Genomic DNA, 21,649 nt, shown 5'->3' on the forward strand with positions numbered 1-21,649 from the left:
TCCTCGTTGAGGCCGGCGGTGAGGGTGCTGATGAGGAGCTCGTCGCCAACCGTCTCCCCGAGATCGTGGAGCTCATCGGCAAGCTTTTTGAGGCGCATGCAAAAATCGTTGATGGACGAGTCAAGCTGCTGGCACCCGTAAAACTCGCCGTGGAGAAGGACCTTGCGCTGCAGTTTGTTGTCGGTGAAGAGGCCGTTGAGCTTGGTCCAGACGGCGTAGGCGGCGGCGTCGTCATCATCCACCACGGTGTGGAAGAGGTCGCTGGAGATGGTGAGGTAGAACCAGCGGATGATGGTGGCGTCGAGGATCATCCACTCCTCGTCATGAATCATGAGGCTCGAGTCCACGGTGCCGTCGACGTGGCCGTGGAGGAGGTACTCGCGAAACACCAACGAAAAATACCGCTTCCAAGCGAAGTAGGAGGCGGTGGATTGATCAAGCTTCACCGGGACACACTCGTGGATGTTGAGGTCGCGGATGAGGGTGACATCGGGACCGGTGAAGGGGTTGGAGACGGTGGAGGAGGAGGAGCTCATGGCTAGGGTTTGGGGTTGCGGCGCGGGGTGGAGAGAGGGAGCGGAAGCGGGGCGATCGGCGGCTAGAGAAGCCGCGGCTGCGGCGGACGGCGCGGTGGTGGGAGGCGGCAGCGACGAGCGGCGGTGGCGGCGACCGAGGGAACGGCGGCGGCGGCAGCGGCTGGTGGTGGCAGCGGGGTGAAGCGGCGGCGGCGGCGGCTAGGGTTTAGGACCGTGCTGCGATAGATACCATGTAGAACGAGAAGAATAGGCTGTGCAATCGCAATGCATTGATCGGTGCACCAGACACGTATATATGAGTACAGAGGGGGCCACAACCTCGACTATACAGAGGAAACAGAAGATGAGCCCAATACACAATATACACGTACACAATATACTTAACAAAATGTTTTCTCTTGTTTTTTTCTTTGTGTTCTTCATGTGTTCTTCTGTTCTTTGGAAACCCCCCTCCAAATCGTGTAAGACTGGTCCCTAGGTTTTCATCCTACATCACGACCCTTTGCTAAGCCCATACAATTGGACGCAGTGAGCATGGAATTCACCTCTCTGGATAGTTCTGTTTCCTTAGCTCAGAAAAAGAAAGGATTTTGCTCAAAAAGAAAAAAGAAAAAGAAAGGATAGTTCTGTTTCCGCTTTGCTTGCAGTTGATGATGGAACTCATCTGGGCACCCAGCAGAAATTCCTTGCGGTGAGATTCCAATTCTTATCTTAAAAAAAAAAGGAAAAAAGAGCGACAGTGAGACTGCACCCGGCTTCGCCTGGAGGCCCGATTGATCCAGTTTCTCTTGTCACGTGCTCCCATGTGCCAAGCAAAATCCCGAGAATAAACAAGGGTAGGGGGGAATATACTGGTCAGATGTGCATCCGCCGGTGGTTGTGCCGGCTGGGGATTATGCTTCCTGGTTCCTACTCATCCCCTCGAGAAGCGCAAACTTCGGTTTACCGTCCGTCCCCGTCGACGTTTGACATTGTGCATAAAATAGTTACGATCTAACTTATCCAGCGTTAACTAAGATTTGGCGCCAGTCGAAATCGTGTGTTTCCATGTCACCACCCACAGCTACGCCGCGCGTTCCTCCGCCCGCTCACCGGCCGGCGGAGGCGATCGAACCAACCAAGTAAGCGCACGGCACACGCGCAGCGCGCCCGGCAACCACCCCCGCTACACGCACCGGCTCGCTCGCCTGCCGCCATGCGTTCGTGCGAGCGCGAGCAGCCCCCGGCAGACGTAAAGAGCATGCTCTGCAGTTCGTTCGGTATTTCTTTCCGTCACGTCTCCCAAAGATGATCCCGAGAGAGAGAGAGACTCCGAGAGCACGCAACCATCCAAAAAAAGCACGTAGGATCGGGCCCACAGATAAGGTTCCCTCCGCACTTGGTGCACGCCACGCCAGCGGCTGAATCCCGGGCCCCACGTGCCCCACATGGCCGCCCCTAAACCGTGGGTGGCCCGCAGGTCGGCCTCCCTCCCTATCCACCCACCCACCCCACGGCCGTTAACCGCTCCGGGCCGCAAGAGAAAACCATCCCCGATCCGACCCCCATCCGACGGCCCAGATCCGCCCAATCAAATCTCACTTCCCCACCGTATAAAAAACCGAAACTTCTTCACCCACTTCCCTCCCCACTCCCCCCTATCCTCCTTCCCCCCTGTTCACCCCATCGGCGCATCGCCATGCTCCGGACCATCTCGAAGCTCCGGGAGGCGGCGGCGCCGCTCGCCTCCGCCGCCGTCCGGCTATGCTCCGGCGGGCCCCGGATCCACGCCGACGCCAATTGCCCGCGCTGCACCGCGCACATCTCCGTCCAGTTCTCCCTGCAGCCCCTCCCGCCGGCAGCCGCCTGCGGCACCGAGGGCGCGGGCGCCCACACGCACCACCACGACGGCGCCAGCGTCTGCCCCACGTGCCGCGGGGCCTTCCTATTCCGCGCCCACCGGATCGACCCCATGCGGGGCGCGTTCCTCGAGATCCCCGGCGGCGTCGCGGGCGACGACGGCGAGGACGCGCCCAGGGGCGACCTCTCCCGGATCAAGAGGTGGATTGCGGAGCGCCCGCCGGACGACTGGCCCCCGATGCCGCCGCAGGCTCCCCCGATGCAGATGCCGCCGCAGGTCCCCCCCACCCGACGTAAGCAGGGGAGGAGGAGAGGGAGGGAGGAAGGAGGCGGCGGCGGCGGTGGCGGTGGCGGCAACGGTAACGGAGGGGACTCCTCGGGCGGGGAGGGAACGAGCGCGGCGCCCAAGAGGGAGTGGTGGGGAGGCGCCACCCTGGGGGAGGAGCTCCCGACGCCGCGGGAGATGTGCCGGAGACTCGATGAGTTCGTCATCGGGCAGGGCAAGGCTAAAAAGGTGCGCCCATTTGTCCTCGATTCTGGTTGAATTGATCCAAATTGGTGCGATCGTTGCGGAGTGCTCGCGTACGTGATGCAATGTAGTACGTTGGACTAGGACAATTCAGTGGTAGCTTGGTATCGGTGGGTGAATTCTGGGTTTTAGTGTGAATCGTCCTAGGCTGTTGTCATAATTGAGTGAAATAGTGTACGGCTGGTTGCTGCGGCAATGCGGAAATGCACCTGGTTTTAAGTACTAGCTGACTGTGCCTTAAATTAAAATTCACTCTGCATTTTTTGTGGTTGCTTTGCTCAATGGTGGTTCTCCGAATTTTTGGTCTGTGAGAATATAGTTGGATGATATGCTGGTAATTAATATGTTTGATGGACGACTACGACTGTCAGTGTTTCTAGTAGAAATGTAGAATTGGGTTCTGGTGATTCAAGATTGACAAATCAGGGCTGAGTAAATGGTATATGATCATCAATGCTGGCATGCTGCTGATTCTGGAATAATTGCATGTACAGGTTATCATATACTACCTCCATACCAAAATATAAGACGTTTTTGTAGGCTCTAACTAGCCTACAAAAATGTATTTTGGTACGGAGGTAGTATGTACTACTCGTGGGTGTGCAGATATGCTGTAAACTAAATTAGGCAAGAGTTCCTGGTGCTACTTAATAAAATTTGTATGCATTGGATATGATCCTTCTGTGTTTGTTTTTGGAAGTACCTATGATGCATCCTGTCGCAGGTTTACTGGATATCTATTATTTTCACTCATCGAAGGAGTAAAATGCAACAAATATGACCTTGTGTTTCTTTTCCAGCATAGTATATGTTTCTTCAGAACACAACATACCATAATTCCAACATACATATCCAAACTCTTACTTTTGTTTCAGGTTCTTTCAGTAGCCGTATACAACCACTACAAGAGAGTATATAACGCAACTGTACAGAAAGGGTTAGTCTCTGTCCTGTAACTACCTGCCTCAGTCTAGCCTTTTTATCATATCTCCACATCAGCAAATCATGAAAGACAAATGCTGAAGTATTTTTACACATTGGTAATGTATTAATTCAACGGGTTGTGTTTCAAATGTACTCCCAGTAGTTGTTAATTGCCATGTTCTGGCTTTTAAATGGCATATTTGTGATGTTGTTCTATCTAGATCTGCGGACAATTCTGGGTGTCCAGACGCTGCAAATGCTGATCACGATAATGTAGAGATAGATAAAAGCAATGTACTTCTGATGGGTCCAACTGGCTCAGGTCAGCTTTTTTATTTTAATCTTCCACGTTTCTAACTAGCATTTTCACATGATACAATATACATGTATAACGAGATTTATTATAAGTTGGAGCTGACACTGATATCTTTCTTCGTGCTATCTGCTGACAGGAAAAACATTGCTTGCAAAAACATTAGCACGCATTGTAAATGTACCATTCGTTATAGCTGATGCGACATCATTAACACAGGCAAGGGCATCACCACTTCACTGTCACGTTGTTTGGGGAACTGTCTGAGAAGATTCCTACTTAAATCCATTCGATCTATTCATGAATGCTCAATGATTAACATAGTTGCTCTGCTCTTAGACTCTAATTGTGTGCTTTCACTAGAATTCACACTTCAACCAATACTCCCCTATCTTATAATCTGCTTAACTTTTGAGTTCCGAGTTTCTCCGCTAAGTATTTTTGTCAAGAGTTTATATCGTAGTAGATTTCTACACAGTGAACTGGTATTTCATTACTAAATTTGACAGCAATTTGCAGGCTGGATATGTAGGTGAAGATGTAGAGTCGATACTGCAGAAGTTACTAGTGGTATGTGTGGCTCACTATTTAATGCCTTACCTTTGCATGTGCTCACGTTGTTGTTTGGAAAGAAATTTAAGATTTGTTGGCCCTTCTGACATTCCGAATTTATTTTCAGGAGGCCGAATATAATGTTCAAGCTGCCCAGCAAGGGATAGTGTACATAGATGAAGTAGATAAAATAACAAAGAAGGTACCGACTTTTTTCTCCCTTTTGCTGAGTAGCTTTTTAGCTGGGAAGTTTGTAAACAATAACTACATTGCAGGCAGAGAGTGCAAATGTTAGTAGAGATGTATCTGGTGAAGGTGTTCAACAGGCTTTGTTAAAAATCCTAGAGGGAACTGTAAGTGATCTCACTTATTATTGGTATTCTTCTTTTTGTTCTCATAGCTGGAGTAATCAAACCATTAGTGTCTAAAATCTGGTGATACTGCGTTACTTTGATTATTACTTTTTTTGGTTTTGCTATGAGCTACTGCAGTATGTTGTATGTTGGGTATTAACTTAGTTATGCTTTGTACACAGGTTGTTACCATTCCTGAAAAGGGATCTCGGAAAAATTCTCGCAATGATAGTATACAGGTTATATCCCTACTTGGTGCTTAAAAAAATATGTTCAGTATCATATATACATCTAGTATCATATGGATTGAGAATTAATTGCATTGAATAAAAGAGTTTCAAATGGATATTTTTATGTGTGCAAAGGACACTCCACTTAACTAAATAGTGAACTTAGAAACAGAAAGAATGTTTTCACAACTAAAAGGCCACCATGCTCTTGGTTAGAGTAGAACTGGCTACAGTTATTGACTATTTTATAAAGGCTGCCTGTTGATGGTAATAGCATTGATCCACGGGACTGTGGAGGAAATGTCCAAGAGTATGATATTTTTGTTTCTCAGCTACTTTGCTCATTAGGAGCATTTTAAGCCTGTAACAAATCTTATTCTAATGCAGATAGACACCAAAGACATTCTTTTCATATGTGGTGGTGCTTTTGTAGATTTGGAGAAGACTATTTCTGAAAGGTACTGCAGACTTTATGATTATAGAAATGATTTATTTTGCAAACATTTTAAGTTCATACTTGTGATCTCCACGAGGATTGGAATTTAACTCCGACTTCTTACATAAAGCAGACGACAAGATTCATCTATAGGATTTGGGGCACCCATTCGTACAAACATGAGAAGTTCAGGAGTGACCAGTCCAACGGTCACGTCATCTTTGTTAGAATCTGTAAGCATTTCAATATCTACTGATTGATTTATCGACAGCGCCTGTGATGCTCTGATCATTTCCTCAGTAATTGGAGCAGCCTTTTATCTCACAAAAATATTCTTCACATAATCCTGAACATAAAATTCCATGCCGATTGGCAGGTTGAGAGTGGAGATCTTGCAAAGTTTGGCCTAATACCAGAGTTCATTGGACGCCTGCCCATTCTAGTTAGTTTGGCAGCTCTCGATGAAGATCAGCTTGTTCAGGTAAAATGTTATGTATTCTTATTTGAGTATCCACATGAAGTTGCTGGTTTAAGCCTTTGATGTCCTCCTTCATTCAGAATCATGTTCTGTTCTTCCCTTTCACATAAACTAAATGATCCGACGTCTGTATAAGTTCTTGCACGATTTTCATATGGCTAGCCTGCTGAAGCTAACTGAAGTGATTTGATCTGCATTCAGGTTCTTACAGAACCAAAGAATTCACTTTCAAGACAATACAGGAAAATGTTTAGCCTGAACAATGTGAGTGCACTAAAACTTGGAAGTGATTATAGACTTGCTTCTTTGCGCTAATTTCTAACATTCCCTTTTCCCCGATTCTTCAGGTTAAGCTGCACTTTACTGATGGTGCACTGAGAATAGTAGCAAAGAAGGCCATAGTCAAAAACACTGGTGCACGTGGTCTAAGAGCCCTCTTAGAGACCATTCTACTGGAGGCCATGTACGAGGTAGCTGCTTGCAGTTTTCTGTAATGAACGCTGCAAAATCGAGGCATACGTTCTGACATTCTTCGTAAACAGATCCCTGACGAGAAAGCTGGAAATGAGCGAGTAGATGCTGTTGTGGTGGACGAGGAGGCCATTGGTTCCGTCGACAGGCCTGGGTGCGGGGCTAAAATTCTTCGGGGGGACGGCGCATTGGCGCAGTACATAATAAGAAATAACATTCCAAATTCACCGGTATGGTACTCGGTTTGTGAAACACAGAAAAGTTACCCTATTGTGTCACATGCTATCAGCACAATATGTTTTCTCTTTAAAATTGAAATGGAGAAAATAGCTCTCAACTTGCACTGCCTCCTCTAATGCCTGCTCTTAACTTGCAGGAAACTAACGAGGCTTTGGCGGGGGAGCTCGAAGACGCGTACATGCTGTCAAGAATTGTTAGCTTGTGATTAACCTTACAGACACCGTATATTATGTAAAATGTCCTCCACTCACACCCAGTCAATTTAACCAATTTTCCTGTGATCTATTTAAAGTTTGCGGTGAGGTCCGACGAGCAGAGATCCGGCCGGCGCGCCATTTGTTGTAATTGTTGATGTAAACAGGAGTTGCCTTTTGATTGAGCAACCATCCTGCTATAAGCAACATGTTTCTCATTCTTCCCTTCTGGTGCCCCCCAACCCGGCGGGCTAGCTTATAGTTGTTGGCAAAGGTGTACACACCAATCAACCTCCTCACAGTTATAATAAGCAGGCGCAGTTTGCCCAGTAGCACCTGTACAGGTTTCAACTTTCAAGCATTGTCTGTAAAACATCCTGATGTTTGTCCTGCAGTATCTACAGGACTCGAATGATTTCTTCGGGAAAGCTGTACGATTCAAATTTGAACTAAAACCATGACAAGAATTATGGAACGGAGGGAGCACCTTTCATGATCACTATCATATGAACGTTTATGGAACATGAATCTTCAGGTCAATGGTGCTAAAAAATGGCTCACACCACACACGGAGGGTCTGAAGTCTCAGCTGGGCAGTTTTGAAGAGAAAGAAAGGTGGATGTCGCAGCGCCGCAGCGGCCTCCTAACGACAAGCGCAAACCTTGGTGCGGTTGCGCAAACCCGGCGCCTACACGGATCACGAGGCTGATCGGGCGGCGAGGCGCGGCCAGACGGACCCGTTCAGCCGTCACTCTCATCCCCGTCCCCCCTCCTCCCCACCCCAGTCCCCAGTCGCTGAGAGAGAAGAAGAGATATCGAACCCTCCCGAACCTTCGGAGCGCGCACGGGGCGAGCGAGGGAGAGAGATGGCATACGGCGGCGGCAGGAGGGGCTCTTCCAGGTGGGGCCTTCCGATGGTGAGGTCGGACGCGCTCGGCAAGCTGGGCCCCTCCTTCGGCATCGGCGCCGGCTGCGGCGTCGGCGTCGGGGTCGGCCTCATCGGCGGTACGTACCTAGGCTTGTTCTGCCGCCTCCTCTCTCCGTTGACCTGGATTGACTTGGCGATGGGCATGGACACATGTTTGCCTGCCACCGACTAGGCTGCCCGTGTTTAGTTTGGATGTTTGGTGCCGTCAGTGGCGAATAGTGTGCGGGGATTCGGGACCCGTCAGGATCAGGGTAGCTAATTCGAGTAATTCGATTCGAGACCATTACTTGTTTGAACCCTACAAACGTATCCTGCACTTCTAATCAGTCGCATGTTGTCAGCAGCTTTTGGAGTGGGAAGACTGCAGGGTTCAGGTAACTCAGGTGCGATAATTTAGGTCTGTATGTATGGAATATTGGGTTCTGGATGATTCCCATGCTGTTGAATTCCTGTCAAAATCTGTGTTCAACCCACTTCATAGATTACCGTGGAAGTGTGTGTGCCACCGTGCAATGCTATAGGGGTTACTAGCAATCTAGCCCCTTCCCAGCCGCAGCAAAGTGTGGATGAGTAATTATTTGCTTGGGATTGTGTGGATGACTAGTTCTGCAGAATATCTGTGTCTTTTTTGGACAAGCACGCAATACCTTTATGGAATGCCTGAATAGTAGGAGTATGGTAGTATATTCTAAATGATAGGCTTGCGAACGAAAAGGCTTCCTGCAAATATTTGTGCACTTTGAATGTCATTCTGAAGCTTATCTAAAGAGGAATTTGCAGTTAATATTCGAGAATGTTGGTGAGCCAATAAGTAGCAGAGCTCAGTAGACCACTCGAAATGGAGGCAGCTACTAATATAACTTTCCAAAGTCTAAAAGATTAAAACAAATAAACAAGTACTGGTGATCGAGATTTCTCTGAAGTCAATATTTCTAATTCAAGCAGTAAGATACGGCTGTTAGATATGCACATGGATGCTTGAAGTCATCTGCGCTATATTAGGTTGCATCTTTCTATGCATCAAAGTACATTTTGCTCCCCCCTTGATAAATATCTGCAACACTGCAAATATTGCCACAAGCGCCTGCTCCTAGTTGTGCCTCCCACTTTAATCAGTTGTGTTAGTTGTAACAAAATACAAGATGATATTGGCTTTCTAAATACATCAAGGTTCATGTGGAGGGAATACCTTTGGGGAGAACGAATTATTTAGCCTATGACTCTGAACACCATAACACGACTGGTTCTGCATATGTTGACTGTGGGCATTGTTTAACATCAAATTATCTTGCCTGTTCCTTTCTCATTTCTTATTTGGCTGAACAGGCGCAGGAATTGGAGCTGGATTCCCTGGTTTACAGCTGGGATTCGGAGCCGGTGCTGGATGTGGAATAGGAATAGGTTTCGGCTATGGTTTTGGAAAAGGAATTGCATATGACGAGAACGGGAAATATTCGAACATCAGGAGATCATTTCAGAACACCAGGAGCCTTCCTTATGAGTAAGCAGTAACTCACTCTGAGCTTTGGACTATCACAAAAATGTCTCCATTGGGCACCTCCTGCTGCTCGAGACGCTTACATCCATAGAGTGGGCGTGTTTGATCTTGATTCTGCTTATACGTTATTATAGATGTCAAAGGCTGGTTCATAGTTTCGTACACTTGATGTGAACTGTGGTAATTTTCGTAGGAGACTATCCATGGTTAAGGCGTTAAACTGCTTATAGTTCAGTCTTCTGACATGTCTAAACTTCACATGTTATCTCATCCTTTTAACACGATATTTTCCGAAAAAACATCTGCAGTCAGGAGTTTGATATCCTGTTTGACGAGGTGATGGAGAGCACCAGGAAGCTCATCAAAGCGACGACAAAGGAGCTCGACAAGTGGAGGCGCATGTAGAGCGAACATCACATGAACAAACAGGTTAGTACTAGTATTTATCAGAAGCGTAACACGCCACGTGGAGCCTGAAGCGACCTCCTGCTTGTCTGACGTTCCATCTGAATAATTTCAGGGATTCAGCGAGATACGCCGTCAGTATTCTACCCTGGTGAAGGATCAATTTCGTCAAGGCATGTGCGAGGATGCGAGCATCATGTGACGGAGACGCCGTCCCCGCACCACCGGAATATCCTGCGCGGCGTCGCTGTCGGTAGCATATATTGTTCGTCTGTAGAATCGCTGTTTCGCATTGAAATACTCGGGGCCTCGCGCATCATCGCCTCGAATCAAATCTTTCTCTGTCTCGTTAAACATGGTGTCTATATTTAAGTTCCTGATTAGTAGTCAACGTCACCTCGCTGGAGTCAGTGATGTTCATGCTTCTTTCTTGGGCATCATTGTTAAACAAGATTTGTGTTCCTCCACAGCAGTACTACATACACCAACACCAAACGCTTCCTACGTCAGGCGAAAATGAAATGCTTGTATTATTGATTTCATTTTTATCAGTATCAGCTGTCTCCCATACGATTGGAGAGCAAGATAGGGAAGTCTTGCAGGTGAGTGTACAATTCAAAGTTCCAAGTAACACGCTAGGCTGTTGATCGATCAGTGAATCAACGGTCAGCGTTTGCAGCTGCCGCTCCAGCCGCATCTCCAGATTTTCTTAGTCCAGGTCTCCAGGACCAGAGCGGACAAGATCATCAGAGATTTTATCACCAAAAACACTGCTACGAGTACCTCGCATCGCTCATACTTACCGCAGTACAACTTTGTACTAAATGAGCGACGCTTATTGTGAGGCCAAGGGAGTAGTACATGTGAAGTACGGTACCATAGTAGTATAGCAGTGGTAAAGTCAGGCCTAGAAAACTACTCTCGTCCCCTGATTCGAACTTTCCGCACGGGAGGACCACCACACCAGAGGAGAGCGGAGAAAGGCATGTGATGAGTGAGTGAGTGAGTGAGAGAAAATCTAGCCATGACGTTTTATGCGAAGCTGCCCTGGCAAAGGCTGCGGGCAGAATGATTGAGAGCTTTCCTCTTCCCTCTCTCTCTGCCAGATCGGCCGCTTTATTGGCTGCCACCGTGCACATGACATGAGTCACAGCTCAACCTACCTGCCACGGTCAAAACATGTAGTGGGAGTATTCAGGTTTGCATGCCACCATTTGGAACATGGTAACATGCATCCTGCCCAAAGGGTTCTAAAACTTAGGAATAGGAAATCATGCATATTCTATGCACCATGAGGAAAACAAAGGAATCTTTTAAGGCCTCCTTTGGTTCATAGGATAGGAATATCATACAAATAAGAAAGTCATAAGAATTGATATGACAATTTTTATACGAAATATGTCATTTGGTTCACAGGATATGGATTTTTCCATTAAGTCCGAGCCAATGTTCGTTTCCCTTTGAAATGTAAAGGATAAGAACCAATCGACAATCGTACATACGAATAGAAACCCATTCCTACAAAACCAAAGGACACAGAAGGAAATTTGCCCGTAGGATCCTATCCTATAGAATTTCTATAAAATTCCTGTAAATCAAAGGAGGCCTAAAGAGGTTGGACTGGATACTAAAATTCCTATGAAATTTACTGCAAAGTAATCCTTGGGAAAAGTTCCTACTTGATTTGATCCTATGTTTCAAACAACCAATATAAGAAGAAAAAAATCCCATGAATCCTGATCCTCTAGAATTCCTTTGAAAAATCTTTCAAATCAACGAGGCTCTCAAAGGATAACTACTTGGGTACTGTGATAACCTAAAAAGTTAAGACAAGTTTCCTGTCCCTAAGAGATTCCTGTCCTATGAACTAAAGGAGCCTAAAAGGTTGGAGTGGACACTAAAATTCATATGAAATTTAGTGCAAAGTAATCCTTGGAAAAAGTTCCCATAGGATTCAATCCTATGAGTCAAACAAACAATATAAGATATAAAAATCCCATGGATCCTAATCCTCTAGAATTTCTTTGAAAATCCTTCAAATCAAAGAGGCAGGCTCTCAATGGACAAAGTTAGACAAGTTTGCTTGGGTAATATTTTCTAGTAGGAGACAATTCTTCCTAGCATGGTTGTCAGTATTCCCATATGCATGACAGTACCTTACGACACTATGATCCTACAGTACTTGATACTGACCATCCAATTTCGATACTGCTACTTAGACAAAAAGGGCACTACTGCCTAAAGCCTAAAACCTAGGTTGGTACTTAGGCAACACGCCAAAGGGAGACAAGGAAAGGGAAATTATGAATGCAAATCAATCATTAACAGAGCCTGTCTGCCTGCCTGTCTAGTACTACCACTACTAGCACACAAAAGCACCAGCACATGACAATATCATATCACAGCTATTTCTTCCAGGCACACAATACCTGGCTGATTATTGTCCGACACTTGGATGGCCACCTGGCCTTGTTAACTTACCCCAAACCAATAAACAATGTCAATTTTTTCCAAAGTCAGATTGCACAGAAAGAATAAATAATAGGAACAGCGTCAAACATCAATCAAGCCCACCAAGGATCATCATTCGCCCACGGACCCATCATACGGTTGGTAAAGCGCGCAGATCATGACAGGCATAGGCCAGCACTCATCATCGCGGCATATGCAACACCAATCATCTCCACCCTTGTCATCAGATTCAGACAGACCAAGTTTTTGTAGATCACCGCCCCGTTTTCGGACGCTTCATCCCGGCGGAGTTAAAGGGGGACACGCTTGGGCTAAGGTGGGGGCTTGGGCTTTCCTCCCTCAGAGTGCCGTTCAGGATGGCCAGCTCTCTCAGCTGCTGCTTCTTGTAGTAGTCCATGGACTCATCCTGATCGATGACAGCACTGGTTAGAAAGGGCATGTCGAAATCGTGGAGACAAAATGGGAGCGAAACAGGAAACAAATGTGCTTACCATTGGTTTGAGAAGATCTTCCAGGATGGTCACAGCCTGGTTTAGACGCACATCAATAATGTCTGCTGGGAACTCTGCTTCCACAAGCACGTGCAGTGCCTCATTGAGGTGCTCATATCCAGGCTTATCTCTCAGCTTCTCTTCCTATATTACAGTAAGGATATACTCATTAATTCATTCATATCGCTAGGGGGTGCGGGAAAACAGAAATGAAGCAAAACATTACATAGTTACATGTATCAAGAATTCAATGATCTTACTATGCAACAGATAAATACAAGAAAGCCCAATGTCAAAGTCTATAACTAAAGAGCGAGGCATTTCGCGTCCAAGGGTAACACCGTAGCACTGAAATGATGTTTGCATCAGAGCAATAAGATACTATCAGATTTGAAAAGCCTACAGCAATAAGATTCAACGCGGATAGCCCCCCAGCGGACTGGAACGCGGGCGGGCCACTGAGCTAGTGCTCAGTTCTCAGAATAAACAAGTAGCAGTAAATATATACAGTAATAAAATTTTGAATGATAAAATATCCGCAGGTGCGGGCTACCTGATAGTAAGTACTAAATAGATGTTATATCCTCAATGAGCTTCCGACAGTGTTACTAGTCCTAAAATAACTTGGCAATCATTGCATATCAATCAGGCCAGACTAAAGGTTCAGTTGTTTATGGTATTAGCGATTAAATATATTAGCCAATTCAACCAGGGAAAAAAAATCTCTTAAATTAATTCCACATGATTAACTATGACAGTAACACATGGTATACATCCTAAAACTGTCCAATGGTTTAGCGTTGCTAAAATCAGGAACTGGAGAACAATACATGATAGTGTGCTTAGTTACCTTCACAGAGTCTTTAACTGATCCACGCCCACGAATATAAACTCTGCATTGAGTCGTAGCTTCAACTCTTTTCAGGGAGTTTCCTCGTGGCCCCAATAGACGGCCAACAAAGTTGAACTAGTATTGGACAAAAGAGTGTAAATCATTGATGACAAGACACAGCACATTAATAAAGTGATAGAAAGCCCTAAAGTAATGCATGCTTACGTTAGGATACTTGTCCACAGGAACATCTAGCCTCACAAGTTTCTTGACAACAGGAGTACCGCCAAGTGCTGGAGCACCATTCCAGCTCATTGGTGATGCTTGCAGAACCCCCATATGCTGAAAAAAGAGACAATATTTTCTCCATAAAATAAATTAAGATAACTTCCTAAGATAAGCAAGATCCAATATAAAGAAACTGTGTCCTTGACAAAATTAGTTGAAAGGGTTGAATCTGGATCAAGTAACTACAAGGCAATATTACAAATAACAAACGGATTCTTTGTTAGTTGCAAGGAACAGATGAGTCAAAATGGACAAATAATATTCATCTGCCATTAACATAAGTCAGGTAATGATGGGACTGCATTTTCAATGATATTTTCTCCATATAATAACTTAAGATAACTTTCTAACATAAGCAAGATCCAATATAAAGAAACTGGGTCCTTGCAAAAATAGTTGCAAGGGTTAAATTTGGATCAAGTAACTACAACACAACATTATAAATACCAAAGGGATCTTTTGTTAGTTGCAAGGAACAGATGGAGTCAAAATGGAGAAATAATATTCATCTGTCATTAACATAAGTCAGGTAAAAATGGGACTGCGTTTTCAATGATACTATACTGGTACTGCGGTACATTACATTCCAGAAAACTAGTGCAAGGTTAAACCTGACTACATGGTATGCATAAAATATCCACAATCCATGCAAAATCTTTTCATTTTACCAGGGTAGCCATCCTATAAATGCAATTACAACATAGCAATTCAATCTCAATGGTAATCATCGATTGCTTGAATCTGCATTACCTCTGCTTGCCTTCCTGACCATCCCTCCAGATCCATTGGTTGACCATTCACTGGGTGGCCAGGTAACCTTAATGGGCTACCATGCTCAATTCTCTCAGCATCAACAAAATTATGGTTAGGCGGCAAAGAAGATGCCCGCAAAATCTCTGCATTAAACAAACATGGTAATGATGAGGCAGTGAGTGAAATATTTTTTGGCATACGATAGTACAATGATGAGAGTAAAATCGTTGTCCTGCACTAAATTGGGAAAGGGGCAGTAATCGTTATATTTACAACTACATCCAATGCCTTGAATTATGGCAGCAACTAGATAGCAAGTAGAGACTTTCACAGTTGAAAGAATAGGAATAAGCTGTATTGTGACCATTCTTAATCGATATTTGTTGTCGATATAAAAAGCATCAAATTCCAAAGTGTGAAGCCAATTACGAGACAGATTTACAAGGGCAAAGTTATTTGTGACCATGAACTGGACAAGTTACAAGTATATTTAGATGATAGCATATATGAGAAATGTATTAACAGAAGATCTGGTTTAACTTGCCCGATTGACTAGTACATGATAACGCTACCAATATTTTTGGACAGGAAGAGCATCATACATCCACAAAGATATATCAGGTCATCAAATTGTCAAAACAAGTCATAATCATTACTAACAGCCCATAACCTAACAGAATTAGGGTGAAACAGATTAAACTAAAGACCATATAAACAGATTAAAATCTATTAAACTAAAGATAGTCTATCTTTAGTTTAATCTGTTTCACCCTAATTCTGTTATGTTATGGACTAAAGATAGCTGTGAGTGAATGACTGACTGCATCATGAACAACACATAGTATCTACATTGCAAAAGACCATATAAACAGGAAGAATCAAAGTAATGCCTGAAAGAGAAATAAACCTTGGTTCAAGAGCCTGGTGCAGTAGGGAAGAACTTGAATGAATGGGCCTAACTTCTGCCTCTCAGCAAGCAACTCAGCCAGATACCTGCCGAAGAAACAAGCACATTAGGATAACACAGGTCACTCGAACTCTGTTGTTCACATGAGAGATTGATACGATATGACAGAAAGTACAATCATGATTTGAAGCATCTAAAATAACCAGAAGGCAAACCAAAACGATGTAAAAAACTAGAACTTTGATTAGATTTATACATCAAGATCCAGCAAGATGTAAAATTGTACACACGTCTACCAATAAATGACCGAATTATTACATACGAATTTTACATCAACAGGCCAAAAAAAATAAATCTATCAACGAGGAGCAATCATCTAAATCCCTATCTCCACAGATCACTCCTCCATCACAATCTCAGCACTCGAAGAAGGCCGGAACCAGGCAGGAATCTCCGCCGGCCGCATCAAATCTCGTGCTTCACGGAAGATTCCGAAGTGTCTGGATCAAAAAACGAAAAACAAAAACTCGACCGGAAGAAACAAGAACAGGGATAGCAAAGCAGGAGCCCCACCTTTCTCTATCAGACGAGGCAGAGTACCTCATGGAATTGAGGTGGTGGTGATGAGGCGAAGAATGGACAGGGGACTGCGAGTACTGCTGCAGGTGAGACGGCGGCGGAATCCTGTCGTCCATGGCTACCGACGGCGAAAGGAACAGACTCTACAAGATTCAGGGGAGGACCAAGAAACCGAGGACCCAAAAAATCGGAGACCCAAAGCAATCAAGAAAAGAAACCAAGAAGAAGAAGCAACTACTTAGCAAAGCTACGGTAGGGAGGGGCAATCCCCGAAATCTAGAAGTGAGGAGCGATTGGCAAGGACCAGGAGGATATATATAAGGGATAGATGGGATTGTTTAGCACAGAAGAGGAAGGTAATAGATGCGCAATCAATGATCGGCGAGCCCAGGCTGTGCAGCGTTGGCAGCAGCGGCAGCAGCAGCAGCTCGTGGTTCTTGCTCCTCCTCCCCTCCACAACACACCCGCAGAGGGGGGAGAGCAGGGCGGGGTGGGTGGGGAGAAGGGGGCGGAGAGAGGGGAAGAGACAAACCCAAAGGAGGGCTTTGGATTCTCTCTCCCTGCAGTATTTGTCGCTGAAAATCACAGACGGTTTCCGCCCCTGTAAATCTTCCTCCTTCAACGGTGTTGGGTTTCTTTCTTTTTATTTGGTTGGAATTTGGAGAGGGTTTATTGTTGTGCTAGGTACACCCAAGATAAATGGTTTGAAGGAAAAATGTACACGCCCTCCCCAAAAAAATGAGGGAAAATGTACATGAGATATGTAAAATATAAATTCATCGGGTGCTTTTCGAAAATGAATATGGCGCAAACTTTTGAAAAATAAGGAATGCCATGAGTTTGTTATGGATAGATGAATGTGGCGCGCCAACTTTTCAAAAATAAATGGATACCATGAGTCGTTATGGGATAGATGAATATGGCGCGAACTTTTCAAAAAATAAAATAAATGAATACCATGAGTCGTTATGGGATAGATGAATATGGCGCGAACTTTTCAAAAAATAAAATAAATGAATACCATGAGTCGTTATGGGATAGATGAATATGGCGCGAACTTTTAAAAACAAATACCCCGGTTACGGTTGACGCGCTTTTGCGCGCAAAAAATATTGCCATTAATGTAGATACTCACTAATTGCTCGTGTCATTTGTAATCAATGTACACGAGTTGAAGCATAAACGTTTTCCGGAAGCGTATATCCCGATTACCATTGACGCACTTTCGCGCGCAAAAAATATTGCCATTAGCGCAGATACCCACTAATTGCTCGTTTCTTTTGTAATCAATGTTCACTAGTTGAAGCATAAAACGTTTTCCGGAAGCGTATATGTGTTGGATATCACAATTTCATCGAGCGTGATCATTGCCCATGTGCTACAAAGTAGTTAAAATAAAATCTATTGAATAAAACCCACCAGAACATATGTTAGGTTTCTTTTTTTTTCGTTGGCAGATGTTGTAGTTTTTTTTAATTTTTTTTGGAGAGGATCTATTATCATGCTAGGGACACACTAGAACCTATTAGAAGAAGAGGAGTACATAATAAGATACGTAAAATATAAATTCACTTAATACTATAACGCAATCTAGTCGTTATGGGAATAAACGAATATGGCGCGAACTTAAAAAAATGAGACCACAATTACCATTGATGTACTTTTGCGTGAAAAAAATTATCATTAACGTAGACACTTACCAATTTGATCACAAGTTTCTTTCGTTGTCGGTGTTAGGCTTCTTTCTTTCTACTTTCACTGAGGGGGTTTATTGTTGCGCTAGGTGTACACCCATTAGAACTTATTTGTGATAAAAGTATATAAGACATGTAAAATGCATATTCACCTAGTACTATAACACATTCAAGTCGTTACATGATGAATGAATATGGCGCTAACTTTTGGAAAAAAAAAATCCGAGCACCATGATTACTGTTTTTTGGGGGGGGGGGGGGGGGGGGAATAGTGGGTATTTATCCCTTTGAAATAGTGTTACAGTCCGCTAATACAAAACTCTCCATATTTGTCCGGAACATGGTGCAACCAAACACGCGGTTCTACATCCAAGCACCATGATTACCGTTGATGTACTCTATGCGAAAAAAAAACTTTGCCGTGAATCAGTGAATTTTATTTGCGAGGCAATCAGTGAATTGGATACTCACTAATTTGTAGTCAATGTACTTGAGCTGGCGCATACAACCTTTTTTGGAAGTATATACGTGCTGGATATTACAATTTCATTGATTGTGAAGATTGCGCATGCGCTATAAAGTACTCCACTATTCCTACATATAAATCTTTCTAAAGATTTTAATATGAACTACATACGAATGTATATAGACTTGGTTTAGAGTGTAGATTCACTCATTTTGCTCCGTATGTTGTTCATATTAGAATCTCTATAAAAAGGACTTATATTTAGAAACTGAGGAAGTAATTAAATTAGAATCCACTGGATTTGATCGTGATACGCCATCAAGATCGAAATCGAAATCGAAATCTCAGATTGTGAGCACACGTTTCTTTCTTCCTCGTGCTTTTCGTGCGGTGCAAAAAAGGGTGGCTCTTTGTGTGCGTGCCTCTAGCCCGGCCACTCCGCCGGTAAAAAAGATCCCTCCTCACGGAATCTTGGTGGCCGTTTGCGGCGGCCGTTGACTCCTGTAGAAACGGGCTGAATCCGGGCGGTGAAACCGGCCCGCTCCCTTCTTTCATCATCCAGGCCGCCCGTCTCCTGCCAAAAGGCCCTCTCGATGTCCAGGGAGCTAATTTAGGCAGCTCCGCCAATCATTGGAGCACGGAGGCCAGCCAGCCAGTCAGTCAGTCACCAGTCAGCCAGCCCGCCAGCCAGGCAGGCAGGCCGATTGCCACCTGGCTCTACCAAACAATTTCCTCCCTACTTTTTTACGGGAGTATACCAAGTCATTATTTTCAGCCCCGAAAATACTACTAGTATTCTGCGCTGCGCGGCCGCCGCTTTCTTGGAATTGGCTGTAAACAACCGCCGAAATGCGTACGCATTTTTGCGTGATGGTCGCTCGTTCGCTCGCTGCTGCCAAAGTTTGTACTGCTGTCTGGCGTGGCTGGTTCCAGTGAGCTGGTCCGGTGGTCATCATTGGTTTTTGTACGCGGGATTAAAGAAACGGGGATGCGTGTACACGTAGTACTACGTATACGCCGGAGACGATCGGGCGACGCAAAGATCGCGGTAGGATGGATGTACGCTTGTTTAAAAAAAATTAGTGTTAGTATAGTTTGTGTTGGAATATTTTTTGGAAGATCGTTCGCGTTAGAATACCGGCGCACGTGGATCGGGCTGGGGCAGCGGCCGCTAAGGAACACGAGTTCCAGTTTGGCTTAACTTGTTGTGCTCAACAGCCATGAGGATGTCCCCGCAAAAAAAAAAAAAAAAAACAGCCATGAGGATGAGGTGAGGGTGTGATCGATTTGTACCAACTGTTCCTTGTTAGTTTTGTTTTTGTTTTTTTGCGGGAGACACTGTTAGTTTTCTTTAACACGTTAGAAATGCAAATGTTTACATGCAGGCACTTATCACCCTTATGGGCACCTATGGAATACCGAGTCGGCGCAGTATTTTAAGATCGACGAAGTCACAACAGAAGCCTTCGTAGTCGACGGGGACCTCTTCTCTCACAGAACAAATATCGTTGGAAAGCCTGAAATAAATCTAGGAAAATCCTAACACCAGTGCCAAGTCTATGACTTGTACCATGGTGGGGCCTTCCACCACAGGGGAGCTAACCATTTGAGCTACGCTCAATTCACCACGGTTCAGACTCAAGAGGTGCAATACAGAAGGGGGCCGAAACCTTTTCAGTACGAGGATGTTTGGCAGTCCCATGTGGATTATGATAAGTTCGTCGCGGAGGCGTGGCGTAGAAACTGCACTGGTCAGGGACTTGCCGGGATTCAAGCCACTTTAACTCAGCTTCAGAGCGAGCTGGGGAATTGGGGCGCCCGTGAGTTTGGTTGTCTTGCCAAGAAAGTAAAGAAACCGCAGAAGAAACTGGAGATTTTGAGGCAGCAGTCTATTGGCAGAGGACCATCCGAGGAGGAGAAAGCTACGGTGCTCAAACTTCGTGAAGCACTAAGGCAAGAGGAGATATGGATCAGACAGCGCTCCCGTGTGCCTTGGCTGCGCAAAGGTGATCGGAACACAGCATATTACCACGCACAAGCAGCACAACGGAAGCGGCTGAATAGGATTGCCAATCTCAGAAGTTCAGATGGCTCCTTTTGCCAATCTGAAGATGAAGATAAGGCGGAGGTGCAGACGTTCTATCAGAATTTATATACTTCTCAAGGTGTGCATGATATGAGCGAGCTGTTGCAATTTGTTCCGGAGCGTGTTAACGGAAATATGAATGCATTCCTGGATAAACCTTTCGAGCCAGAGGAGGTCCGTACTGCACTATTCCAGATGTCTCCTTCCAAGGCTCCGGGCATTGATGGGTTTACAGCAGGATTTTTTCAACGGCACTGGAACCTAGTTCAAGGTGATTTGGTGCCGGCCATACTTGGTTTTTTGAATGGTGGTGACTTACCGGTGGGCTTCAATGATACATCGATTACTCTTATCCCTAAGGTGAAAAATCCACACTCTATATCTCAATTCCGTCCCATCTCTTTGTGTCCAGTGCCCTATAAGATCGGGGCCAAAATGATAATTAACCGCTTGAAAGAGATTATGGATGCAGTTGTGGGAGAGGAACAGAGTGCTTTCGTTCCTGGACGCTTGATTACTGATAATGTGGTGGTCACTTTTGAAAGTGTCCATACTATGAGACGGCGGAAGAAAGGAGGGAATTATACTTGTGCTATCAAGTTGGACATGATGAAGGCCTACGACCGTGTTGAATGGCATTATTTGGAGGCAATCATGCTCAAGCTTGGTTTTAGCAGTAATTTTGTGAACTTGATCATGCGATGTGTAACTTCGGTCAGGTTTTCGATGAGAGTGAATGGTGAACTACAACCATATTTCACACCCTCGTGTGGTTTGCGACAAGGGGACACTGTGTCACCCTTCCTTTTTCTCTTGTGTGCGGAAGGCCTTACTTCCCTACTCAACTTCTATGGCCCTAATGTTGATAGAGGCATAAGGGTGTCCTTTCGAGCACCGTGGGTTAGTCACTTGTTATTTGCCGATGATTGCCTCATTTTCATCAGTGCAACTGAGGAGAGTGCACACAGACTGAATGAGATCCTGCATATATATGCGCTATGCTCCGGACAGTCTGTGAATAGAGAAAAAAGTGTTGTTTTCTTCTCACCCAATACTCCCACTGCTAGAAGGCAAGTTTTGAAGATAGTCCTGGGTATTATGGTTGAGACGTTCAACGATAGATATTTGGGTTTACCAACAGCAGTTGGAAGGATT

The 21,649-nt window shown here is 44.9% G+C and overlaps 3 protein-coding genes across 5 annotated transcripts; 2 read left to right on the plus strand and 1 right to left on the minus strand.

The window, feature by feature from the left end:
* Nucleotides 1–2,145: 2,145 nt before the first annotated feature.
* Nucleotides 2,146–7,453, plus strand: LOC123080111 (CLP protease regulatory subunit CLPX1, mitochondrial). The gene is made up of 15 exons (XM_044502989.1): nucleotides 2,146–2,889; nucleotides 3,780–3,841; nucleotides 4,050–4,150; nucleotides 4,281–4,360; nucleotides 4,661–4,711; nucleotides 4,821–4,895; nucleotides 4,969–5,046; nucleotides 5,229–5,285; nucleotides 5,664–5,734; nucleotides 5,846–5,945; nucleotides 6,089–6,193; nucleotides 6,392–6,454; nucleotides 6,538–6,660; nucleotides 6,733–6,891; nucleotides 7,038–7,453. The coding sequence occupies exons 1-15, from the start codon at nucleotides 2,215–2,217 to the stop codon at nucleotides 7,104–7,106; spliced, it is 1,869 nt and encodes a 622-aa protein (XP_044358924.1). The 5' UTR covers nucleotides 2,146–2,214; the 3' UTR covers nucleotides 7,107–7,453.
* A 272-nt stretch (nucleotides 7,454–7,725) lies between these two features.
* LOC123080112 (protein TRIGALACTOSYLDIACYLGLYCEROL 5, chloroplastic) lies at nucleotides 7,726–10,468 on the plus strand. Of its 3 annotated transcripts, none has more exons than XM_044502990.1 (5): nucleotides 7,726–8,100; nucleotides 8,368–8,406; nucleotides 9,350–9,524; nucleotides 9,830–9,950; nucleotides 10,042–10,468. In XM_044502990.1, the coding sequence occupies exons 1-4, from the start codon at nucleotides 7,962–7,964 to the stop codon at nucleotides 9,924–9,926; spliced, it is 450 nt and encodes a 149-aa protein (XP_044358925.1). In that variant the 5' UTR covers nucleotides 7,726–7,961; the 3' UTR covers nucleotides 9,927–9,950; nucleotides 10,042–10,468. The 3 variants fall into 3 exon arrangements, with proteins under 3 accessions (XP_044358925.1, XP_044358926.1, XP_044358927.1); XM_044502991.1 differs by having other exon boundaries at nucleotides 7,727–8,100; nucleotides 8,368–8,397; XM_044502992.1 differs by lacking the exon at nucleotides 8,368–8,406 and having other exon boundaries at nucleotides 7,746–8,100.
* A 1,759-nt stretch (nucleotides 10,469–12,227) lies between these two features.
* LOC123080113 (KH domain-containing protein At1g09660/At1g09670) lies at nucleotides 12,228–16,759 on the minus strand. Its single transcript, XM_044502993.1, has 7 exons — nucleotides 16,243–16,759; nucleotides 15,670–15,755; nucleotides 14,760–14,905; nucleotides 13,947–14,063; nucleotides 13,740–13,856; nucleotides 12,890–13,033; nucleotides 12,228–12,804 (listed from the first exon to the last, which is right to left on the minus strand). Exons 1-7 carry the CDS (start codon nucleotides 16,362–16,364, stop codon nucleotides 12,652–12,654), a joined length of 885 nt encoding a protein of 294 aa, XP_044358928.1. The 5' UTR covers nucleotides 16,365–16,759; the 3' UTR covers nucleotides 12,228–12,651.
* Nucleotides 16,760–21,649: the final 4,890 nt, after the last annotated feature.

The sequence above is a fragment of the Triticum aestivum genome, chromosome 3D, assembly GCF_018294505.1.
Source record: "Triticum aestivum cultivar Chinese Spring chromosome 3D, IWGSC CS RefSeq v2.1, whole genome shotgun sequence".
Taxonomy (NCBI): domain Eukaryota; kingdom Viridiplantae; phylum Streptophyta; class Magnoliopsida; order Poales; family Poaceae; genus Triticum; species Triticum aestivum.